Source organism: Megalopta genalis, unplaced genomic scaffold (assembly GCF_051020955.1).
Source record: "Megalopta genalis isolate 19385.01 unplaced genomic scaffold, iyMegGena1_principal scaffold0066, whole genome shotgun sequence".
NCBI classification, from domain to species: domain Eukaryota; kingdom Metazoa; phylum Arthropoda; class Insecta; order Hymenoptera; family Halictidae; genus Megalopta; species Megalopta genalis.
The window spans coordinates 183,802-210,665 of record NW_027476135.1 but is presented as its reverse complement, the minus strand read 5'-3'; the positions used below and the strand labels follow the sequence as shown (position 1 = coordinate 210,665).

The following is a 26,864-nucleotide window of genomic DNA, read 5'->3' as shown; positions in this document are numbered from 1 at the left end:
TTTTATCATTAAATATATATATAATAATATAATGCGTGCCATAAACTCGAGGACCGGTCGTAAAAGTATCAAAGTCGAGATCCTGGGTCTGGCCCCTTGAAAGTCCTTATAATTTTACAACCGGTCCTAAGAACCGACCGTTCATGTCACGTATTTGGGTATGCTAGAATTTCTGATTTTAATTTCTGCTTGCACCCTCCCCCATCGGACAATGTTCTGCCCATCATCAGCACGGCATTCTAGTCTATTGATTACGGGTGAATAATGGTGGGGGAGATTAACCAAGAAATTCTTATTTGTATTCTCTTCGATCGTGAATGGCCGTAACGGTACCTTAAGGGGTGAACGTTTCCTCTGCCCAATCCGCTGGAAGGTCCGCGGACTGTACGCATTCTTGTAAATGAACAAGAAAACAATGTACGCAACAATCTACGTTTTCTTGGCTAATGACCGTGCCCGGCCGCTCGGTCTCCCGTGCAATTTGCCGTACGGTGCAGTAAATCCACCCTAATTGACGCTCAGATTGTGCACGAATTCTGTTTACACAGCTATACATATATCGATTTACCAGTGAAATTCATGATGTTCGAAATAAAAATCGAACCGTCGAAAAACTTTCGGTGTTGTTAATTATAATTGTTCAATATTGTTGATAATCATATTTTATCGATTTATAATAGTAAATACTATAAATTATAACAATAGTAAATTCTAGCCGGACTACATAGCTTATGTGTTAATTTTATAGTAATTAATACGAATGTTAATTTCAGCAATGCTAATGCGAAAATTGACAGCAATTTCAATTTCGATGATATTAAATAATATGTTATTAAGGAATTTTCAATAAAAACAAAATGTCGAAGAAATTTCAGAATTGTTGTATACTGTTGATAATCAAATTTCATAAATTTATATTGTCAATTGATTATAAAAAAGATTAAAATATACACGCGAATATTTACGCTAATTTCACGCTCAAAATTCTAAATATGTAAATAACAATTTCAATCGCCTCTCACTTCTCATTCATCATCCGATCATCGAATACATTGATTTTCACTGCTCACGCATCATTCGATTCCGCAGTTATACCAATTATACAATTTTAATAAAAATAACCCCGAAAATATTAAATAACTAATTAAAAATTATTTCAATTACTTTTTTCATTCTTGATACATTAAATACATAACTTTCTTATTATTAAATAAATGAATTTCCTTATATATCAAGTATGGAATTGTTATGTGTACAGTAAATTCTCCCTAATTGATGCTCAGCCTTAGAAACAAAAATGGACAATTTGGGAAGAGGAGATACAATTATTCGAGCTTTGCGGTTCGTTTTTATAGTTAACGATTGCCACCAACTATAAAAACGAGCCGCGAGGCAACGAAAGCATTCTGTTTGAAAGAAAATTGCTGCTATATTTTTAGACATAATCATTTCAAATTTATATTTATTTATATGTAAAATAAAATTTGTATTCTAAAGATTTCTATGGAATTTCCAATGAAATAATCATCAATTATTAATTAATTGATAATGAAACAAAAATTGAGACAATCTTCAACGAAAAATTTTAATTCTGACCAACGATGCCCTAAAATATTGGTAGCGAAATATATTTCTTGAAATGAGGGACTCGACGAAAAGTCGCCTGCGACTCGACTTTTGGTGAACAGATGCGGACGATATATAATACTGTAAAATACTAAAATGTATAAGGGAGAGTAACGTTTTCACGAAAATACTGCTTCGCACGGATAGATCGATATTGTCTACAATTCATCATCGGGAGGACAAGCGCAATACAAATTGAATCATTCGGAAATCTTAATCGTTTCTCATTGGTTTATTTTGAAAATGGTGTTTTTTTTATTTTAAAAAATTTAATTTATTATTTGTATAATATTAATAATTATAATTATACATTTATTATTTAGATAACGATAAGTTATGTACATGCTAAAAATTTCACTGAAATCGGTTGACCTTCGTACGAGTTGTAAATAATTAATGATCGCAAAAATCGCACTTTTTATCAAGAAGTGTGAGAAATTTGCAATTTTTACAATCTTTTAACGTTTGTAACTTACCATTGCGTTAAACGATTTCAATGAAATTTTCAGCATGCGTATAACTTACCGAGATCAACAATACGCATTTTTTACATTTTCGTTAGATTTCATAATATAAACATCCTTTTTTATTTTTAAATAATTAACCTTCATATTTCAAAAGAAGTATTCGAAATTTATAGATTTTATCATTATTAATAAATATAATTAACTAATGATATATATTGAAATTATTTATAAATATTTTATTAAACATTCATTAGTTAAATATCTCGAAGTTCGAAAAATCGGCAAAATCGGCAAAATTAGCCTAAAAGTGATCAAAAATAGCTTCCTCAGATAAGAAAGTTAAACAACGAGAGACTTTTACTTTGTTTTGTCATTCCAAGCATGTAATAGCAAAATTGTAACATTGTGTATTATACAGGTCCCTCTATGATCTAAAAAAAAATTCAAATCATCTACTCTAATTTTAAAAAAGTTAAAATTGCGCCTTGAGAAGTGTTCGAATGTCAGTGGGACTCACTGTATACATATAGCTGATGGCCGGTCTCGGCGACCAAGGGTTGTATTCGCGAGGCATTTTCACGCCCGGCATCTTTTTCGCCGGCATTGTTCGTCCTTGACGAATACGAGTTCTCTGTTCTTCAGCAAGGGCGAAATAAAGAGCCCTCCCAAGCATTGGCGGATTAATGCGTACTGGTGCCCGAGGCGCGATACAAAATTGAAATCCCTAATACGCTATGACACGCTATGACAAATAGAGCGATTATTAAAAAAAGTTTTATTTGAAAATAAAAACTTTATTTATGGCATTGAGAAATTAATTTCAATAACAGCTTTTCTGGACTTTTGCTAGTGCACAGTCGAATGCATGTGTAGATTTCAGCTAGCGACTTGCGTTCATTTGTCGCATATGCATTGCATTTATATCATTTTACTACATGAAATAATATCACGTTGTTCGTTTCAACAGACAGCTGTTATATTATGTATAAAAAAATAAAATACTACTAATTTATCAATATGTAATTTAACCAAAGTAATACATGTTTGCTGGCTTTAAATGGACTTACATCATTTTCATAATTAATCAATTGTAATAATCATTTAATTTCAATTATGAAATTTTAAATATCATTCGAAATATATTTTCTATTAATCCATATAATTTTGTTTATTAATAATTACAATAAATAAAATAGGAGTCTCGTTTCTTATTTTGAACGTTAAATATATTTATATATTGTTAAACTTAAAATAAGATATTGTTATTATTTATTTACTCTCTTTATGTGGCGGTGTTTTGAAATAGTCATGATGCACAGGCGTTACATAATGTAATAACTGTTTCATATCCTTATATTTTTCGTATGTAACAGATCTCTCGGCATCGCTATACAAAGATGACATTTGAAAACATTAATTCCACTTGGATATCTCCCGCATCACTATACCTGCAGGAAAATTCTTCATACCATCGAATGCCCCCTTTCATGCTAAACAACTTTTGTAGGAACATGTTTTCGATAACTTCACCCTGTAAATATATCCAATAACAAAGGTACTGTAAATAACCAGGCCCTAATTAGTCCCCGTAGGTTCTGCTTTCCCTTGCAAATCATAATTTTCATCAAGGCTCGGTGCGAGCCCGTTTACGATGGTTCCTTCAATTGACTCATTTCCACTAGCTCGGCCTAATCCGCCGCTGTTCTTTTTCTTTTAATTTAACCGATCGAACCGATCCTTGTAAAATCCGTATGACACGACCGGTCATCGCAGGTACATGTGCTTACCTGATAGCCGGCCGCGGTGGCTAATGGTTTTCCACGGGAGACGTTTTCATACCTGGCGCATTTTTTTTCGGGTAGTATCCTTTTGTCATTGTTCGTCTTTGCTGATTAGGACGTTCTGTCCTTTAGCAAGGACAGTATAAATACCCTGCCGATGTCAACGGAAACACTCATTCTGTGATCAGTGCAGCAGTGATCAGTGCGAAGACCTCGGCGAATTTTCTCAGTTAATTTTCCCAGTGAAGTATAGTGAGAATTTCTTAGTGAACTAAAATGGAATGGTACGTACATTTTTGCTATATTCTTCCGCGAACATTCTTCAGTCACTTGTTTTGACTAATGTTTTCCGTGTGTCGGGTATAAGAAAGACAATTTATTTTTACGAATTTAAATATTTATAAATAAAATATATTTTTCATCGAGATATGAGTCAACCTCTATTTTGGCCGGATACGGAGAATTCTCCCTAATTGACGCTCGGATAGTGCACGAAGATGGACAAGTCGGGAAGAGGAGATACGATTATTCAAATTTGTAAATTGAAATCTTGAAAATTAGAAAATTTAAATACTAGATAATTTAAAAAATGTACATTTATATATATAGAAATTGGAGAACTTAAAAATCGTGAATTTGTAAATCAAAGAATTTAGAAATTAAAATGATAAGATTTAGAAAATTTGGGAAGCAGATGATTTAAAAATTTGTAAATTTAAGAGTCGGAAATCTTAAAAAGCGTAAATGCAGAAATCAAACAATTCAGAAATTGAAACGGTAAGAACTAGAACATTTAGAAACCAGTTGATAACAATTAAAATTTCAGAAAACTGAAAAATCGTGAATTTATAAATCAAAGAATTTAGAAATTGAAATCTTAAAAATTTGATCATATAGAAATCAGCTGACTTCGAAATTGTAAATTTATAAATCAGAGAATTTAAAAACCGTCAATTTGATTTGAATTGGAATTGGAATCTTAAAAATCAGAAACTACAGAAACCAGATAATTTCGAAATTATGAATTTAGAAGTATGCGCATTGAAACATCGTGCCATTCGAAACGGATGGATCGAGAAATTGCAAGTTTTTCGGAACGGAAAAATGTGTTTAATCCTGGCGTATAGATATTTCCAATCTATTCGCTTATAAAAACGAGTCGTCTACAAAGTTGTCGATTCACCGATAACTATAAAAACGAGCCGCGAGGCTCGAGTAATCGTGTCTCCTCTTCCCAGATTGTCCATTTCTGTGCGTAATCCGAGCGTCAGTTAGGAAGACATTACTGTATCTCCAAACGTTTCTGGAAACTTGATTCGATTAAAGCTTCCGTCGTTTAATATACCGTTTAATATTACGTGCATACTAATTAATTGTTTCTTTTCGTTCAGTTCCAGAACTAATACTGAATCCTGCATTGAGTGGGGCTCCATAGAAGGTGGAGAAATCGAGTTCGAGTCTCTGACGGAGGATACTTTGGAGGGAGCATTACAAGTAATAAGGAAAAGCTTTTTCCCCAACGAGAGCATCTGCAAAGCCGTAAATCTGATATCGGCGCCTTGTAGCGTCAGAGCGCTCGAGGAGCTCTGTGTGGAAATTGCTAAAGACGGTGTCAGCATTGTTGCAGTCGACGTCAAGACTGGGGAAGTTGTTGGTGTTGTTCTCAATAAAATTAAGATATTGAGAGATCATCCGATGCCGAGAGATCCTGTAACTAACCCGCGACGTCCGTGTGGGCGCCCACCGTTTCGTCGACATCGCCCGGTCCTCTGGCGACCTTGCCAAAAGAGTTGGCTTGAAAGATTCAAGGATAATTGCGTACATCACCGGGCCAGGGGCTACGTAGATTTTCTGATTGCTATACACAGCAAGATAAATTTATTCAAATATTATAATATTGATTGTATTATGGAGTTGATGTTCCTGGCTACGCTGCCGGAGATGCAGCAGCGAAAAATTGGCGAGGGCTTAGTGTCCGTGTCCGTGGAGGTTGCCAATGCGCTGAATAATGGACAGCAAGTGAAAGTACCGATATCTGACACTGGAATTAATAGCGTGATCCATAATTTTCTGAGCATACCGAAGTTAGTGACTGCAATCATGACTTCCAATTACGCGCAGATCATCGCGAGGAGGTGCCGCTTAAAGGTCTTGGAAAGGATTAATTACAGGGGCTTTCGTTATAGTGACGTATCGTTCCGCAAGAGAATAGGGAAGGAGCATCGTGACTTCACTGTTGTAGCCAAGAAAATAAAGAACTAATCGACGGTTCAGAAGATATCGCAATGTCAAGAAAATTATATTTTATTTAGTATTTGCTTGTATTTAACAGGATTTCTATAATTTCGACCGAAATTGTCAATTATTATCTTCGAAATTATCATCTTTGAAATTATTAATTCTGAAATTATCATTTTCGAAATTGTTATCTTCAAAATTGTTATCTTCGACATTGATATCTTCGAAATCATTATCTTCGAAATTACTATCTTCGAAATTATTACCTTCGAAATTATCCCAGAAATTATTCTAGAAATTATTATTTTTGAAATTGTTATCCTAGAAATTACTATCTTTGTAATTGTTATTCTAGAAAGTGTTGTCTCCGAAATTGTTGTCTTTGGAAATATAATTCTCGAAATTATTATCTTTGAAATTATTATCCTTGAAATTATTGTCATTAAAATTATCATCGAAATGATTGAAATAACACCAATTGGCTAAAATATATTCGCTATGCAATCTCGTCGATGTAACACTTATCAATGAAAAGTGTAGAAACAAAACAATGAAATTTATACTTTTCTGCCAGGTTTCTCGTCGTTTCAGCCACTTCATGAAGGAACGGAGATCAGGCACTCGCGATCGGGCACTAATACTAAATAATCCAAACGGCGCGAAAGCGAAGATTTCACCCTTTGAAATGTATCTAAGAACACCATTCTACAGTTTTTTTTTGTTAACAAAGTTACGGTATTTTGAATTTCAGAATTTCATTCGGAAGAGAATCCAAGGTGCTATACGATGGCAAACAAAAATCATAGATCAATACTTTCGGGCTCATTCGAAAGGGGAGACTTCGTTCGTTAAAATAATTGTGATTGCGTTTGCCAAACAATTTTTTGAACCACTCAGATCTATGCGAATATGAGAAATCGACAGGACGGAACCATTTTTATTTACAGTGCAGGGTATTAACGAAATAAAATTTATAAAACAGGAGAATTAAGATGCTACGAAACTGGGAAATTGGACTTCTAAAATGAGTAGAAAAACACCACCCTACGATATTTTTTAACGAAGTTATGGTATTCTGAATTTCGAAAAATGTTCGCCTAGAATTCCACGACCTCAGAAATCACATTAATCTTGTATACTTTTTTTCAAAACTGCTATAAATTTGCAACAAAGTATCGCAGATCAACGTTCTTGGATTCGTTGGAAAGGGAATACTTCGTTCCACAGAATCACGGTGATTTCATACGCCGGAGAAACGTTTCGAACTTATCAGAAGCACGCGAATTTGAAAAATGACCAACAAAGTTTCATTTTCGCTTATCGCTCGAGTTCCATCGAACCATTTTTCGTTTCGTGCGATTTATGGTGTAGTGCCGGCCGTGCGTAGAGCCAAAAATATTCGCGCTGAGTCGGAAATGTGATTATCATGTTCGCGTGACCTTTACGAAGGCGGCTGGCCACCCCCGGCCGCCGAAATTCAATTGGTCCAGCAAGTTTCGGTTGATCCAGCGAATCAGAATTTGGTGAAATATCGTTGGCGCACTTGTAACAATGACACGGAGTCACTACAGCTTCAGATGATCGCGATTAGGGCAAATTTCGCAGGAGTTAAACGATTACGCTGATTCTGGCTCGTGAGCACGCGTCGCGACGGATAATTTACGATTTTTCGATGATTTTTATGTCGATATTATGAATGTCGGACAATTTTATTTCATAATTTTAATTGCTCCTGAACAAAAAATTTTCATCCCCTTTTTATTTTCTGCACGGTGAAACTGCCCCTTTAACAACGACATCCTGATGTTATCCCATTTTCTTGTATATTTTGCAAATTTATCAGGTATTAAAATAATGCGTATAATAAAATTTGAACTTTTTATCCCCTTTACCTATTTTCTTTTAGAGCGGAACAGCCCCTTTTTAATTGCGATATGTAGATGTTACCCTATTTTTGTATATGTTATCAAAATTCTCATGACATTAAAAAGCTGTTTATAACATAAATTAAATTTTTCATGCCTTCCTTACTTTCTTCAGGGTGAAACTACCGCCTTAATAACGATGTCTAGATATTACCTATCTCCATGTTTATTTCTAAAATTTTACCGTATATTAATAAAATATTTGCAGTGAAAATTAAATGTTTCATCCCTTTTTATTTTTCGTAGTACGAAACTACCCCCTGAATGAATGTGGTATCTTGTAGATGTTTCCCTCTCTGCATAATTATTTCTACAATTTTATTGGATATTAAGAAATTACTTCCAGCGAAAATTAGATTTTGCACCCCTTTTTATTTTCTTTGAGATAGAACTTCCATATTTTTAAAATTGCACCAGATATTAAAAAAATTTAAGATAAAAATTTAAAGATATTAAAAAATTGAATTTCTTTCCTTCGTTTATATTTTTAAGGGTAAAACTATCCCCTCCTTGCTCGAATGATATATATTCGATACGTACTAAATGTTCAAAAATATGTTACAATAAAAATTGAATATGTTGTCATTTAAAACAATGCAGTCATATAATGTAACAAATATAAATTTTCTGTCTCGTGTAGAATTTATTAACGACAGAGTATGCTAATCAACATGACAATGAAAGAAATCGTATTTCAAGGGGTTAATTACGTCGGAGAATCTGTAAAATTTTTTCTCCGAGGAATTTATAAATAGCCCGAGGCTATACGAATATTAAAAACTTTATAATGAAGGGATCGGAATAGTTGAATTTTGTGGAAGGGTAATTATTCCTCAGACGAAGTTTGGTTGTTGACAAGAACAGCGATTCTTCGAACGAAATTTAAAATAAAAATTGAAATATCATAAGAATTTTATATTGTTCAACATTGTTGATAATCATATTTTATCAATTTATAATGGTAAATAATATAAATTATAACAATAGTAAGTTCTAGCCAGACCACATAGCTTATGTTAATTTTATAGCAATTACAATTTGAACGACACCAGTTAATGTTAGATTAATACGAATTTTAATTTCAGCAATGCTAATGCGAAAATTTACAGCAATTTGAATTTCGATGATATTAAATGATATGTTATTAAGGAATTTCAATAAAAGCAAAATGTCGAAGAATTTTCAGAGTTGTTGTATACTGTTGATAATCAAATTTCATCAATTTATATTGTCAATTGATTGTACAAAAAATTAAAATATACACTCGAATATTTACGCTAATTTCACGCACTATATTCTCGACATATGTAAATAACAATCTCAATCGCCTCTCACTTCTCAATCATCAGCCGATCATTGAATACATTGATTTTCACTTCTCTCGCATCATTCGATTCCGCAGTTATATCAATTATACAATTTTAATAAAAATAATCCCGAAAATATTATATAACTAATTAAAAATTGTTTCAATTATTGTTTTCATTCGTGATACACTAAATACGTAGCTTTCTCGTTATTAAATAAATGAATTTCCTTGTATATCAATTATGGAATTTATATACATCCATATTTCGGTTTCGTGAAATACTAAATAGAATTGATTCTCATATTATACAATAATTGAATTTTCGAACGTGATAATTATGGCATGGAACTCTTGGGAATTATAGCTGTGTTTGATTATTGAAGCACATTAGCGAGCCGAGAGATGACCAAGCAATATTAATTATAATTTCGAAAGTTTTCTTTTCGAAAGAAAATTACTGCTATATTTTTAGACACAATTTTTTTAACTTTATATTTATGTATATATGTACAAGAAAACTATAATTCTGAAGATTTCTACTTAATTACCAATGAAATAATTATCAATTATGAATGATTTGAAAATTAAATAAACATTGAGACAATCTTTAACAAAAATGTACGTGTACATATCCATTTATTACTAATGATTTTATTCTCCACGATCTTCATGAAACTTCTTTGAAAATAGGTTTTAATAATTATTTCATATAAGTTCGTAACTAAAATAAATATTATAATTAAAATAAATATATTTATTTATGGAAAATGTTTTCTGTTCTTGATTTTCACGTAACTTCAACCAATGTAATATTTAATTATCATTACACATAAATTCAATTTAAATGAATGTTGAAATAATCGTAAGAATAATACGCGGTTGTATTTGTTTATAGAAGGTGATTTTCTCTCGTTAATTTTCATCGAACTGCAGAGGAAATAATAATAATAATAATAATTATTATGAACAAATTTCATTAAAATAGTTCCCAATTATTAAAAGGAGAATACGTTCGATAATGAATTTCTCCTGACGAATTGCACAGAGATTATTACAACAACAAATGTATATTTTATATAGACATGTAAAATCAGTGGCCTAATCGAAGCTTATCAAACATTCACGAAACCAGTACGAAATAATCCTTGCGCTGATAGCTGGCTCATTATCAATCCATCAAATCCATAATCCCCTATGCAACAAATACGACGTGAACTCGAAAGTCGATCATTCTCTTTCTCGTCGATCAATACCGTTGAGAGTTTCGCAAAATTTTCCGCGAAAATCTCGCATCAAACATAATTCCGCTATTCGAGTTTAGTTAAATGTGAATTCGAGCCGAATGATTTCGCACGATCCATCAAATGATAAATGTCGTCGACTGTAGAAATACTATACATTAAAAAATCACAGCAGAAGCTCAATGATTGTAAGAATCGTTGTAATACATGGCAGAATTCCGATACATGCAAAATACAATTAAGAAGAAAATGATAGAAATATTAGAAACTTGACGAAATACAATAATCAAATATAAAGATAGTAAAATGTAGAAACTATATAAATTCAGTAATCAAATGTAGATATATTCAAATATGGATACTATTTATTATATATTACTATATATATTATATTTATTATATTATTATATTATAATATAGATTATTAATATACAACAAATATAAAATTTACTGAATTTTTGAATTCATGTAGCTTCTACATTTTAGTATTTTTATATTTGGCTATATGTATAAACAATATAAATAGAGTATACGTAATAAATAAAGAAATATTAAAAATATAAAAACTGCACGAATGTAATAATCAAATATAGAAATACTAAAGCCATAGAAACCACTAAAATGCAACTGGCGAATATAGAAACACTAAAATATAGAAACTACGTAAATGGAATAGTCAAATACACAAGAACTAAAAATTTAAAAATTATGAAAGATGCAAAATAGGGGAAAACTATAAAAAAAGACCGGTGTAAGTTGTGATTACGAAAAATATAGAGTCTACAGAAAATGCAATAGTCAAATATACAAGTACTAGAAATTTAAAAATTGTAAGATATGTAAACTGGGGGAAAACTATAAAAAATACCCGCTGTAAATCGTGGTAGTACTAATATAAATGACAAATAAAATTAATAACTAATTACCAATGATCAAATATAGAAATACCAAAAATTTTAGAAAGTGTAGAAGATATAAAATAGGCGGGGAATATAACAAACAATATTATAAATGATAAAATTTTCGTTATCATCATTTTACACTTTTAAACATTACACGAAGCAAAATTGTGTAACTTAACAAAAAAAAAATTATTGTGTGTGTATTATACTATTTTCTATATTTAATATACATATAATTGGGTTGATGGTTTTAATCAATCATCTTCTCCTAATAGCATGTAATTACAGTCGCATTACAATATTCATCATACTCCAATCACAATCACAAATGGCGAGTTCTAATTACATTACAGCCAATATCGTATAATATTATATGTACATAGTCACCTTGTCACCGTCCACTCACCACAAACCACATCCAGTCTCTCACGAAATCAATATTAGCTTATAAGAAATTTATATTTCGACAACAGGAAACAATAATACCTCTCATCATATTAGTTTATGTCAATTTAACAGCAATTTGAATTTTAACGACACTAATTAATGTTAGGATAATATGAATTTTAAGTTCGAGAATATAATATTTTAATATATATAATAACATATATAATAATAATTTAATAATATTTTTTGTAGAGAACTTCAACTCTCATGATATTAAATAATATTTTTTGTTCAGGTATTAAAGCTCCAATAATATTGAACGGAATTATAATAACATCGATACGAATTTTATATTAAATTTATGGGATATATGATGCTCAATGTTATATTTTCATATGATATTGTTTAAAATTGTCTCATATTGTTCTTTTTAACAATGTTTGTTATATGACGTACAATGATTATTTATTGATATCACATTTATGAGGAATTTAGATATCAATAATTACTATCGCATAAATAACGATAACTAGATTGTTGCATCATTAAAATATTTGAATAATACAACGAGGAACTCAAATTTCCATGATTTTAAATAATGTTTAATTTATTAGGAATTCCAGGATCAATAACATTATACACAATGTAATCGTACTAAACCATTCTTATTAGGTTAATGCATAATTTAATACGGTAATAATGTATTAAATGCTGCAGCAATAAAAAAATATAAAAAATGTAAATTTGATAATATTATTAATTATATATATTTTATATATAAATATATATATATAATTAATAAAATATTATTAAATTAACATTTTTTATATTTTATAATATATAATTATAATTATGTATATATATATATATATATATATATATATATATATATATATATATATATATATATATATATAATTATACTATATAATTATACTATATAATATACAATATAATAATTTAGTATAATATACAGTATAATATATATATGGTATATAAATATATATATATATATATATATATATATATATATATATATATATATATTATACTGTATATTATACTAAATTATTATATCGTGTATTATATAGTATAATTAAATACATTTATACTGTATATCATACTAAAAACTGTACATTATATATAATATAATGTAATACATTAAATACTATTTCTAGTATTTTACATAATTGCCAAAAGCTGAGTAATTAAATTATGTTACGTTCGCTATCAGCATAGTTATATTTATTGTATTTATTGCATTAAATACATTGTATCATCTTACGCGACATGATGAAAATGCCGCCAAAGTGAAGGCATCAATTCTCTAAATATCATGCTATGTGCTATAATTTTAAATAATTATATTCAGAACATTAATATGACGTTCTTTATGCTGCGGGCGAACGTGTTAAGCAATGATCCAAACGCCACGGGTTGAAATGACCTCGACGGTCCATAAACCAAAAATAATATTCTTCGTAATTGATCGCATTTTTTAATTCGAATCTTAACCGTTAGAAGCGATACGCAATTTCAATGCGTTCCTTTTAACGCTGCCAAAAACCTGTTCCCAGTCACGTCCCACCAAAATTGATATTCCCCGCCGTCGCCACAAATTTCCAATAAACTCGCCGCACCAACAGCGCCGCCGAAACCGAAGAAGGAAAACTCGATCGACACTCGCGTGTTTCCCGGTAACGAATCGTCGCTTTCGCCACTCCAACCACGAGTGCAAACACTACGTGGCTGCATCACCGACACCTTTAGGTGCTGGATCGGGGTGGGGTGGGGGGTCGTCGTTGGTGTTCGCTAAAGGTTGCCTCTGTGTTGTAAATAAACGGCGCGACCCGATCGTACTGAAGATAGAAGCCAATCATCCAGCAGGATTTCTGGTTTCCTTTAGTTCCGTCCCCCTCCACCGCTTTCTTCCGTACCTTATGGAGCATAGCAGTACTATCCCCCCCCCCCAAAAAAAAATTTGCCGGAAATCGATATTCGGAGTACGTATAGACTAACGGTCGTAAGACGTTGCCCGCGACAATCGAAACCGTCTTCCGACGGTTAATCCGATACATGGAGTTGCGAAATTTCAGCGACACGGTTGTTTTTATGTTTCTGGTCTCCTGACTTCTGCGAACGGCGGATTACGATCGCCGGATATCCATCTCGGTGGACGTAGAATAAAGCAGACCCGATTTTCTGAAGCTTCGCAGATTATGGTATTCGGAAATAAAAGAATTTCGTAGCTTGCTTTCAAGAGCCTTTTAGAGTGTAACGTACGGAGAATCTTCCCACGAATTTTTTATATTCCCTCCTGAAGGCATACGCCAGGCTGGCGCCAGCCAGCCGGGGATTCATTTGTATATCGCGAGTCGAGTACCTCCGAGAGAGTACGACGACGAACATTTCTGGAGTCGGACCACATAGGATCATCCCCACTACCATTTTTCCACAGAAAAACTGACTATATAAAGGGCCCAAACGCGACCGGGAATTGGGCTAGTTTCGAGTCATTCGTCGACGCGGAAACATTAGTAACATCGAGTTTCAATTCTTCTTCCGCGAAAACTTACTTACAGTTGTAAAACCCAACGCGTAATAATTTAGTTTTTACCAGTTTTCTTTGGTTTCAAGTTTAATCATTTCCACCTCCTGTTTCAAACCAGTAGTTGGTATAACCCACCAAGATATATCTTAACCGCTCGAGGTATATCTTTATTTCTTTTCTAACCCTAATATCAATTTCTCCAAACACCTTATCCTAATTTTAAAGGTAGCTACCCGTGTCGAAATAAACATCGGCTGGTCTACGCACCTCATCCAAAAATTCCAATTACATGCAACCTCCGGCCACCCAAACTGCCTGGCCCTCGGCTCGTAACAAGAGCATGATAAGACGAGTAGTATTGTGGTCATTTAATCCTGAGATAGTAGCGTCTGAAAGCAGAGGAACTTAAATATTTTTGATAAATTATTTTCGTTTAATTTTAAATAGAATCGTACGTGTTTTGATGAAGGGCGAAGAAACGAATCCAACAAGTATAATGATTGAATACTTTCGATTGTTTAACCTCGATATGTTTGCGTTTGAAAGTTGATTACTTAATGTTTCGGACACGATATTGTTACAAGAATTATATCTCTTTTTTAATGTTTATGATAATATTGTTACGGCGACTTGTCCAAATCAAGTGGCTGTAATGTGAAACAGCCCTGTTGTGAACACCTCCTTAAAGAATAATAGAAGAGAGGGGTTGCCACGGAGGTGTGTTATCAACGGACAATCGAAGAGTCGGGATCGGACCGTCGAGCGGTCCAAAGATCTCAAACATAATTGAATTGAGTTGTATTATAGTTTATGTACTTTATTGTAAATAAAATGCCGCGACGCGAAAGAAATGCAGTAATTCGCAACAATATTATTGAATCAATTGTTTTCTCATATAATAAAGCACTCCTTAAAGTAAGTAGAAACATAAATTTTGTTTATTTATTGCACATGTCCTTTTGTATAATAAGCGATAAACAAGATAGTGACGAAATTTAACGTCACAAAAATAATCGGACAGTCCGTAGGTATAGGTGAACTAGTTTTTATCGATGGTATTATGGATAAAATGAAATATTTGGACATTTTTTAAAGAAAATTTAATTACAAGTGTTATAAATATGGGTGTACGTACAGTTTTAAGTTTTATTAGGACAGTGATCCTAAACACAAGGTCAGAATTGTACAGGAATATTTGTTAAACAATTGTCCAAAAGTACTGCATCCTTCTCCTCAATCGCCTGATTTAAATCCAATTAAAAATTTATGGGATCAACTGGACCACAAAATTCGTACAATACTTACAAAGACAACAACAAAGATAAAACAACGTTTGTTAGACGAATGGAAACGAATTTCGTCGGATTATTTAAATAAAGTCATCTGTAACATGCCCAAGCGATTACATGAAGTAATAAAACAAAAGGGTCAACCGACAAAATATTAATATTATGATAACGTGATTAAAAAGATTTTCATTTTATATAAAATTAATGTAATTCATTCACTGTCCGAATATTTTTGTGACGTTAAATTTCCTCACAATCTTGTTCATCGCTTATTATACAAAAGAACATGTGCAATAAATAAACAAAATTTATGTTTCTACTTACTTTGTATGAGAAAACAATTGATTCAATAATACTATCATAAACAATAAAAAGGAGCAATTGTTCTTGTATCAATATCGTGTCCGAATATTAATGCGAGTCACTGTATATATTCATTATACTCGTTGCATTTGTCTTTCGATGCTCTACAAGAATATCGGTAACAATATACAGAGTGTTGTATAAAAGTGTGCTGGAAACAGGAGTAGTCCTCAGGAGTAGTATCTTTTTTTCAGATACAAATATCAAGCGGATTACGAAAAAAAAACGAAAAAATGGACGTCGGATCTGTTGTACATACGAAAACCACACAATGGAGCGATAGAAAAAGACATATCCGTAGTTAACAATACATATGTAACAATAATTTAAACAATATTTATAATTGATTATGTTTTTCTTATTACATTGTCTATAATCATATTGTTCATAACTGATAATATTCTTTATTACTACTTTAGACAATATATTTGTACTACGTGACCTATAATATTATTTAAAAAAAATTGGTTAAGTAAACATTTTTATCACAATTAAATACAAAAATTACTTAACACGAAGATCGTCGTATGAAATTTTATATTCCAATCATATAATTGTAGTCAAAAATCGTAGGCAAATATTGTAGCTAAAATAGAAAAATATTGACATCCACAAAAAATAAGTACTTGGTCAATGAAAATATATAAAGTAAAATGTACAACTAAAATGTTTAGAATAAAATGTTCAAACAAACTGTTCGATAAACATGCTTAAAATAAAATGTTCAACTAAAATGTGTAAAATAAAGTATTCACAACCAATATGTTTAAAATGAAGTGTTCAAAATAAAATGTTCAACTAAAATTAACATCTACGAAAAATAAGTTCGAAACAATGCTTGTGTACGTCGATAGCGTCTGGTGTCGCATTTCGTATCGACAGCGCATTCAAATTCAGGAAACCTCGAAAACATGAAAACACCGATTTTCATAAAAGTCGCACGAAGTTGTGGATTGTGGCCAACTCTTTGAGCGAAAAGTGCGACGTGTGGCGTCGGGTGTCATCTGTCGAAGGAACGTGCAAACGTCGGAATACAAAAATTGTCCCCTCCACACTCTCGCCGATCCCATCGCACACTCTAACCGCCATTTCTGGCGCGGCTCCTATCGGGTCCCTTATTTCGTCGACGAAAAAATGGGGAGGTGGGTGAACTGGAAGAATGCAGTCTCAAGCCTCCGCGACCTAACCCAGTGAAATGAATTGGAGGATCGTGCCCCGACCGTGAAAATCGACGCCAGAAAAATATTTTCCTGGCCTTCGTGCTCCGGGCAACGAACGATGCCGATCTTTTGCGTAAGCCGCTTTCAGATATCTCGCAGAGTCGCTGAGATCGCTCGGTCCCCGAAAAATTCCGTTGGAAAAGTCGTTCGCCCATCGATAGCAAAGATTTCTCGCAGACGGAAGTGGTCACGATTTTTTTTCTTGCGGATTTTAGGGTCGAAGGTTTAGGTTAGGTGGACGGGTTTTTATGGAGCTTGGTGGATGGCGTATGAAATGGAGGGTTCGGGGTGTAGTGAAAAAAAAAGATTGCAAATTGAATTGATATTTTATATTGCTAGTAATAATAAAATTTTTTATTTCATTAAAAAATCATTCAAATAATTCAACAAATTATTTATTTATTATTGCAAATGATAAAAAAATATTTATTATGCAAATAAAATGTTATTTTTCATTTGGGTTTTAGAGAGGGACGAAAAGATTTAGAATACTATTTGCGCTGATATACATATGTATACTTAGTGAATAAATTTAGGATAATGTAAATTAAAGGGTTGGAACTTGAGTTCCAATATATCAATTACTAAAGAATTGAATTTGTATTACAAAGTTTCAATTATTTAAATCTCAAAATTTTAATTTTTTTAATTTTAATTTAAATATTAAGTTACACTTCTGCTTATGTCTACATGCTCCTATGTATTCAATAAATAGATTTTGGCTAGATTTTCTTTCTAATGTAAATTAAGGGTTGTTGACCAAGGTGATAATTACTGAAGGGGTGAATTCGGAGTGCATAGTTAATATTTAAAATAATTTCGAAATATTGATGAGTATTGATTTATTTTTGTCAATAGATTTAAGCTAGAACTCCATTTCCTTATAAATTTAAAGGTCCAGGGTTAATGACTGACGTGTATTAGTTACTGCTGAAGTAAATTTGGGGTGTAAGGTGAGTATTTTAAATTACTGTGAAATATTCACGAATGCTGATTTCAGTCAATAAAGGTCCGGCTTCCCTTTTCGATGTGAATGGAATGGTCGAGGGTTAATGACCGATTGATCGTGGGCAAAGTGAACATTTACAATCATTCCGGAATATTTCTGCATGCCGACGTATTTTTATAAAATCGACTTAGACCAGGTTTGCTAATACATTTCTATTAAATACGTTAAATAAATTTAAGTTAGCTTTCCTTTATTTTCTGAATCAGGGCGCCGAGGCTTGATGATAAAGATATCAACTATTGAAAGGGTGATTTTGAGGTGCAAAATTGACAGTTAAGATTATTCTAAGACACTCCCTGCGCTCTGATAATATTTTCTTGTCTACACGTATTCTGTAAGCAAGGGTTCGAGGTTCCCCTCTTGTACACAAGTTACCCAAAGGGGTGAGTTTGGGGTGCAAAGTTGGCAGTTTGTATTATTTTGGAAAGTTTGTTGATACTAATATTATTTATGTCATGTAAATTTCGGCTGGGTTCTCCTCTTTTTAATGTAAATCAGCTGGTTGCGGGGCGGTGTTGTACATCTAATTTACAGTAGGGACGAATTTTGGGGTGGAAAATTCACATAATTTTCGGAAGCTCGCAGATACTTACATATCTTTATTATGTAAGTTCATGTTGTACTTCCCTTTTAATATAAATCGGGGGATTGAGGGTTGAAGCTTCAAATGTTGATTGCCGAAAGGGTGAATTAGGGGTAGAAAGACATTTCAAACATTTTAGACGAATGATTCATTTCAAACATTTAATTGTAAACATTTTAGTTGTGTGTGTGTGTGTGTGTGTGTGTGTGTGTGTGTGTGTGTGTGTGTGATTATTTTAGATGATCATTTTAGTTAAACATTTTAGTGAAACATTTTATTTGAAACGCTTAAATAGAATGTCCTTTTGAAATGAATTTATAAACGCGTCTGAAAATATTATAGAAATTAAAATTTCAGAAAAATTAGAAGTCAGTGATGTTTTTGATGAAGCCGACTTACAATTAGAGAGTTTAATGATCCCTTCGAATGCCCGAAATATCTCTCTTAAGATGGAATTTTGCGGATCGGCATAATGGCTGATCTAATTTCACCGAATTACTCGCGCGACGGATTCTGGGACGATATGGGATTACCAAATCGCGTAATAACCTAATATTTCACCAGACTTCCCTCAGTCACGATGACAGTTTTCCATTTTCCTGGGCGCTTATGCCGCGAGAAAATACACGGGGTCGACACCAGCGCGAATGTTTAAATAAAAAGCGAGCAACGAACGCTTTCGGACCGCTTGTTGCTGATCGAGTATGTATAATTACCCCGACGTTATTGATACTTTTGGACCACGTTCGTAGTGTGCAATTCATTTTATTATTTACTTTATTAACGTCGATCACAGAAGTTACTAGGTAAACTGAAAAGTCACTAGCGAGGCACGACAAAATTGTCCATCAACTTTTAAAATATTTTGACCAGAAGTTTGCATAAAAATGGTTTAGTGATTATGAATAATATAATTTATATTAAATTTTTTAACGACGACCGCAGAAGTTACTAAATCAACCGAAAAACCACTAGCAAAATGCTGAAAAATTATCACAATCAACTACCAAGAATATTCGATTATTTTGCATAAAAATGGTTTCGAGACAGTGATTAATAATTTCTTAATTTTACTAATGCTGACCACGTAAGTTACTTGTTAGATAAACTAAAAAGTTAATAGCCAATGTTATGTTAAGAAATTAGCATAATATTAAGATGATTTATGGGAAGAGCGAATGTTTCAGAAAGTAAGATTTGCCTTTATACATGTACTCACGACTACTCTCGAAAATAGTCTGAGAACGAAAATGGGCACCGGATACATTACGATGACAGTCAGCTCCATCAACCGTGTTACGGCAGCGAGAGAGAACAGGAATGCGGTTAGAATCAGAAGTATCACCAGCTTCAACAGACCTATGATTGCCTAGAATTATAGTTCTGGTCATTACAACGTCATGAAAATTACTGGCTACCACATAAACGTACCCGCATAAAAATAGAGTCTACGACCTCCTCGGAAACTACGTAAACCCTCGCACCCTAAATTCACCCTTCTAGTAACTGATGCCTTAAACATACCGCACTCAACCCTTGCACGCATATTGGGAAGCTAATTTACGACACATTTAGTCAATTAATTTTTCTAAGAACGAAGAAATATCTTGGAATAGTTTAGACCGTAGTCTTTCTACCCCTAATTCACCCTTTCGGCAATCAACATTTGAAGCTTCAACCCTCAATCCCCCGATTTATATTAAAAGGGAAGTACAACATGAACTTACATAATAAAGATATGTAAGTATCTGCGAGCTTCCGAAAATTATGTGAATTTTCCACCCCAAAATTCGTCCCTACTGTAAATTAGATGTACAACACCGCCCCGCAACCAGCTGATTTACATTAAAAAGAGGAGAACCCAGCCGAAATTTACATGACATAAATAATATTAGTATCAACAAACTTTCCAAAATAATACAAACTGCCAACTTTGCACCCCAAACTCACCCCTTTGGGTAACTTGTGTACAAGAGGGGAACCTCGAACCCTTGCTTACAGAATACGTGTAGACAAGAAAATATTATCAGAGCGCAGGGAGTGTCTTAGAATAATCTTAACTGTCAATTTTGCACCTCAAAATCACCCTTTCAATAGTTGATATCTTTATCATCAAGCCTCGGCGCCCTGATTCAGAAAATAAAGGAAAGCTAACTTAAATTTATTTAACGTATTTAATAGAAATGTATTAGCAAACCTGGTCTAAGTCGATTTTATAAAAATACGTCGGCATGCAGAAATATTCCGGAATGATTGTAAATGTTCACTTTGCCCACGATCAATCGGTCATTAACCCTCGACCATTCCATTCACATCGAAAAGGGAAGCCGGACCTTTATTGACTGAAATCAGCATTCGTGAATATTTCACAGTAATTTAAAATACTCACCTTACACCCCAAATTTACTTCAGCAGTAACTAATACACGTCAGTCATTAACCCTGGACCTTTAAATTTATAAGGAAATGGAGTTCTAGCTTAAATCTATTGACAAAAATAAATCAATACTCATCAATATTTCGAAATTATTTTAAATATTAACTATGCACTCCGAATTCACCCCTTCAGTAATTATCACCTTGGTCAACAACCCTTAATTTACATTAGAAAGAAAATCTAGCCAAAATCTATTTATTGAATACATAGGAGCATGTAGACATAAGCAGAAGTGTAACTTAATATTTAAATTAAAATTAAAAAAATTAAAATTTTGAGATTTAAATAATTGAAACTTTGTAATACAAATTCAATTCTTTAGTAATTGATATATTGGAACTCAAGTTCCAACCCTTTAATTTACATTATCCTAAATTTATTCACTAAGTATACATATGTATATCAGCGCAAATAGTATTCTAAATCTTTTCGTCCCTCTCTAAAACCCAAATGAAAAATAACATTTTATTTGCATAATAAATATTTTTTTATCATTTGCAATAATAAATAAATAATTTGTTGAATTATTTGAATGATTTTTTAATGAAATAAAAAATTTTATTATTACTAGCAATATAAAATATCAATTCAATTTGCAATCTTTTTTTTTCACTACACCCCGAACCCTCCATTTCATACGCCATCCACCAAGCTCCATAAAAACCCGTCCACCTAACCTAAACCTTCGACCCTAAAATCCGCAAGAAAAAAAATCGTGACCACTTCCGTCTGCGAGAAATCTTTGCTATCGATGGGCGAACGACTTTTCCAACGGAATTTTTCGGGGACCGAGCGATCTCAGCGACTCTGCGAGATATCTGAAAGCGGCTTACGCAAAAGATCGGCATCGTTCGTTGCCCGGAGCACGAAGGCCAGGAAAATATTTTTCTGGCGTCGATTTTCACGGTCGGGGCACGATCCTCCAATTCATTTCACTGGGTTAGGTCGCGGAGGCTTGAGACTGCATTCTTCCAGTTCACCCACCTCCCCATTTTTTCGTCGACGAAATAAGGGACCCGATAGGAGCCGCGCCAGAAATGGCGGTTAGAGTGTGCGATGGGATCGGCGAGAGTGTGGAGGGGACAATTTTTGTATTCCGACGTTTGCACGTTCCTTCGACAGATGACACCCGACGCCACACGTCGCACTTTTCGCTCAAAGAGTTGGCCACAATCCACAACTTCGTGCGACTTTTATGAAAATCGGTGTTTTCATGTTTTCGAGGTTTCCTGAATTTGAATGCGCTGTCGATACGAAATGCGACACCAGACGCTATCGACGTACACAAGCATTGTTTCGAACTTATTTTTCGTAGATGTTAATTTTAGTTGAACATTTTATTTTGAACACTTCATTTTAAACATATTGGTTGTGAATACTTTATTTTACACATTTTAGTTGAACATTTTATTTTAAGCATGTTTATCGAACAGTTTGTTTGAACATTTTATTCTAAACATTTTAGTTGTACATTTTACTTTATATATTTTCATTGACCAAGTACTTATTTTTTGTGGATGTCAATATTTTTCTATTTTAGCTACAATATTTGCCTACGATTTTTGACTACAATTATATGATTGGAATATAAAATTTCATACGACGATCTTCGTGTTAAGTAATTTTTGTATTTAATTGTGATAAAAATGTTTACTTAACCAATTTTTTTTAAATAATATTATAGGTCACGTAGTACAAATATATTGTCTAAAGTAGTAATAAAGAATATTATCAGTTATGAACAATATGATTATAGACAATGTAATAAGAAAAACATAATCAATTATAAATATTGTTTAAATTATTGTTACATATGTATTGTTAACTACGGATATGTCTTTTTCTATCGCTCCATTGTGTGGTTTTCGTATGTACAACAGATCCGACGTCCATTTTTTCGTTTTTTTTTCGTAATCCGCTTGATATTTGTATCTGAAAAAAAGATACTACTCCTGAGGACTACTCCTGTTTCCAGCACACTTTTATACAACACTCTGTATATTGTTACCGATATTCTTGTAGAGCATCGAAAGACAAATGCAACGAGTATAATGAATATATACAGTGACTCGCATTAATATTCGGACACGATATTGATACAAGAACAATTGCTCCTTTTTATTGTTTATGATAGTATTATTGAATCAATTGTTTTCTCATACAAAGTAAGTAGAAACATAAATTTTGTTTATTTATTGCACATGTTCTTTTGTATAATAAGCGATGAACAAGATTGTGAGGAAATTTAACGTCACAAAAATATTCGGACAGTGAATGAATTACATTAATTTTATATAAAATGAAAATCTTTTTAATCACGTTATCATAATATTAATATTTTGTCGGTTGACCCTTTTGTTTTATTACTTCATGTAATCGCTTGGGCATGTTACAGATGACTTTATTTAAATAATCCGACGAAATTCGTTTCCATTCGTCTAACAAACGTTGTTTTATCTTTGTTGTTGTCTTTGTAAGTATTGTACGAATTTTGTGGTCCAGTTGATCCCATAAATTTTTAATTGGATTTAAATCAGGCGATTGAGGAGAAGGATGCAGTACTTTTGGACAATTGTTTAACAAATATTCCTGTACAATTCTGACCTTGTGTTTAGGATCACTGTCCTAATAAAACTTAAAACTGTACGTACACCCATATTTATAACACTTGTAATTAAATTTTCTTTAAAAAATGTCCAAATATTTCATTTTATCCATAATACCATCGATAAAAACTAGTTCACCTATACCTACGGACTGTCCGATTATTTTTGTGACGTTAAATTTCGTCACTATCTTGTTTATCGCTTATTATACAAAAGGACATGTGCAATAAATAAACAAAATTTATGTTTCTACTTACTTTAAGGAGTGCTTTATTATATGAGAAAACAATTGATTCAATAATATTGTTGCGAATTACTGCATTTCTTTCGCGTCGCGGCATTTTATTTACAATAAAGTACATAAACTATAATACAACTCAATTCAATTATGTTTGAGATCTTTGGACCGCTCGACGGTCCGATCCCGACTCTTCGATTGTCCGTTGATAACACACCTCCGTGGCAACCCCTCTCTTCTATTATTCTTTAAGGAGGTGTTCACAACAGGGCTGTTTCACATTACAGCCACTTGATTTGGACAAGTCGCCGTAACAATATTATCATAAACATTAAAAAAGAGATATAATTCTTGTAACAATATCGTGTCCGAAACATTAAGTAATCAACTTTCAAACGCAAACATATCGAGGTTAAACAATCGAAAGTATTCAATCATTATACTTGTTGGATTCGTTTCTTCGCCCTTCATCAAAACACGTACGATTCTATTTAAAATTAAACGAAAATAATTTATCAAAAATATTTAAGTTCCTCTGCTTTCAGACGCTACTATCTCAGGATTAAATGACCACAATACTACTCGTCTTATCATGCTCTTGTTACGAGCCGAGGGCCAGGCAGTTTGGGTGGCCGGAGGTTGCATGTAATTGGAATTTTTGGATGAGGTGCGTAGACCAGCCGATGTTTATTTCGACACGGGTAGCTACCTTTAAAATTAGGATAAGGTGTTTGGAGAAATTGATATTAGGGTTAGAAAAGAAATAAAGATATACCTCGAGCGGTTAAGATATATCTTGGTGGGTTATACCAACTACTGGTTTGAAACAGGAGGTGGAAATGATTAAACTTGAAACCAAAGAAAACTGGTAAAAACTAAATTATTACGCGTTGGGTTTTACAACTGTAAGTAAGTTTTCGCGGAAGAAGAATTGAAACTCGATGTTACTAATGTTTCCGCGTCGACGAATGACTCGAAACTAGCCCAATTCCCGGTCGCGTTTGGGCCCTTTATATAGTCAGTTTTTCTGTGGAAAAATGGTAGTGGGGATGATCCTATGTGGTCCGACTCCAGAAATGTTCGTCGTCGTACTCTCTCGGAGGTACTCGACTCGCGATATACAAATGAATCCCCGGCTGGCTGGCGCCAGCCTGGCGTATGCCTTCAGGAGGGAATATAAAAAATTCGTGGGAAGATTCTCCGTACGTTACACTCTAAAAGGCTCTTGAAAGCAAGCTACGAAATTCTTTTATTTCCGAATACCATAATCTGCGAAGCTTCAGAAAATCGGGTCTGCTTTATTCTACGTCCACCGAGATGGATATCCGGCGATCGTAATCCGCCGTTCGCAGAAGTCAGGAGACCAGAAACAGAAAAACAACCGTGTCGCTGAAATTTCGCAACTCCATGTATCGGATTAACCGTCGGAAGACGGTTTCGATGGTCGCGGGCAACGTCTTACGACCGTTAGTCTATACGTACTCCGAATATCGATTTCCGGCAAATTTTTTTTTTGGGGGGGGGGGATAGTACTGCTATGCTCCATAAGGTACGGAAGAAAGCGGTGGAGGGGGACGGAACTAAAGGAAACCAGAAATCCTGCTGGATGATTGGCTTCTATCTTCAGTACGATCGGGTCGCGCCGTTTATTTACAACACAGAGGCAACCTTTAGCGAACACCAACGACGACCCCCCACCCCACCCCGATCCAGCACCTAAAGGTGTCGGTGATGCAGCCACGTAGTGTTTGCACTCGTGGTTGGAGTGGCGAAAGCGACGATTCGTTACCGGGAAACACGCGAGTGTCGATCGAGTTTTCCTTCTTCGGTTTCGGCGGCGCTGTTGGTGCGGCGAGTTTATTGGAAATTTGTGGCGACGGCGGGGAATATCAATTTTGGTGGGACGTGACTGGGAACAGGTTTTTGGCAGCGTTAAAAGGAACGCATTGAAATTGCGTATCGCTTCTAACGGTTAAGATTCGAATTAAAAAATGCGATCAATTACGAAGAATATTATTTTTGGTTTATGGACCGTCGAGGTCATTTCAACCCGTGGCGTTTGGATCATTGCTTAACACGTTCGCCCGCAGCATAAAGAACGTCATATTAATGTTCTGAATATAATTATTTAAAATTATAGCACATAGCATGATATTTAGAGAATTGATGCCTTCACTTTGGCGGCATTTTCATCATGTCGCGTAAGATGATACAATGTATTTAATGCAATAAATACAATAAATATAACTATGCTGATAGCGAACGTAACATAATTTAATTACTCAGCTTTTGGCAATTATGTAAAATACTAGAAATAGTATTTAATGTATTACATTATATTATATATAATGTACAGTTTTTAGTATGATATACAGTATAAATGTATTTAATTATACTATATAATACACGATATAATAATTTAGTATAATATACAGTATAATATATATATATATATATTTATATACCATATATATATTATACTGTATATTATACTAAATTATTATATTGTATATTATATAGTATAATTATATAGTATAATTATATATATATATATATATATATATATATATATATACATAATTATAATTATATATTATAAAATATAAAAAATGTTAATTTAATAATATTTTATTAATTATATATATATATTTATATATAAAATATATATAATTAATAATATTATCAAATTTACA

General features: G+C 33.1%; 1 protein-coding gene across 1 annotated transcript; it reads left to right on the top strand.

Moving 5' to 3' along the window:
* Positions 1-4,062: 4,062 nt before the first annotated feature.
* Positions 4,063-20,264, top strand: LOC143261744 (uncharacterized). The gene is made up of 3 exons (XM_076527970.1): positions 4,063-4,158; positions 5,266-5,958; positions 20,129-20,264. The coding sequence occupies exons 1-3, from the start codon at positions 4,151-4,153 to the stop codon at positions 20,262-20,264; spliced, it is 837 nt and encodes a 278-aa protein (XP_076384085.1). The 5' UTR covers positions 4,063-4,150.
* Positions 20,265-26,864: the final 6,600 nt, after the last annotated feature.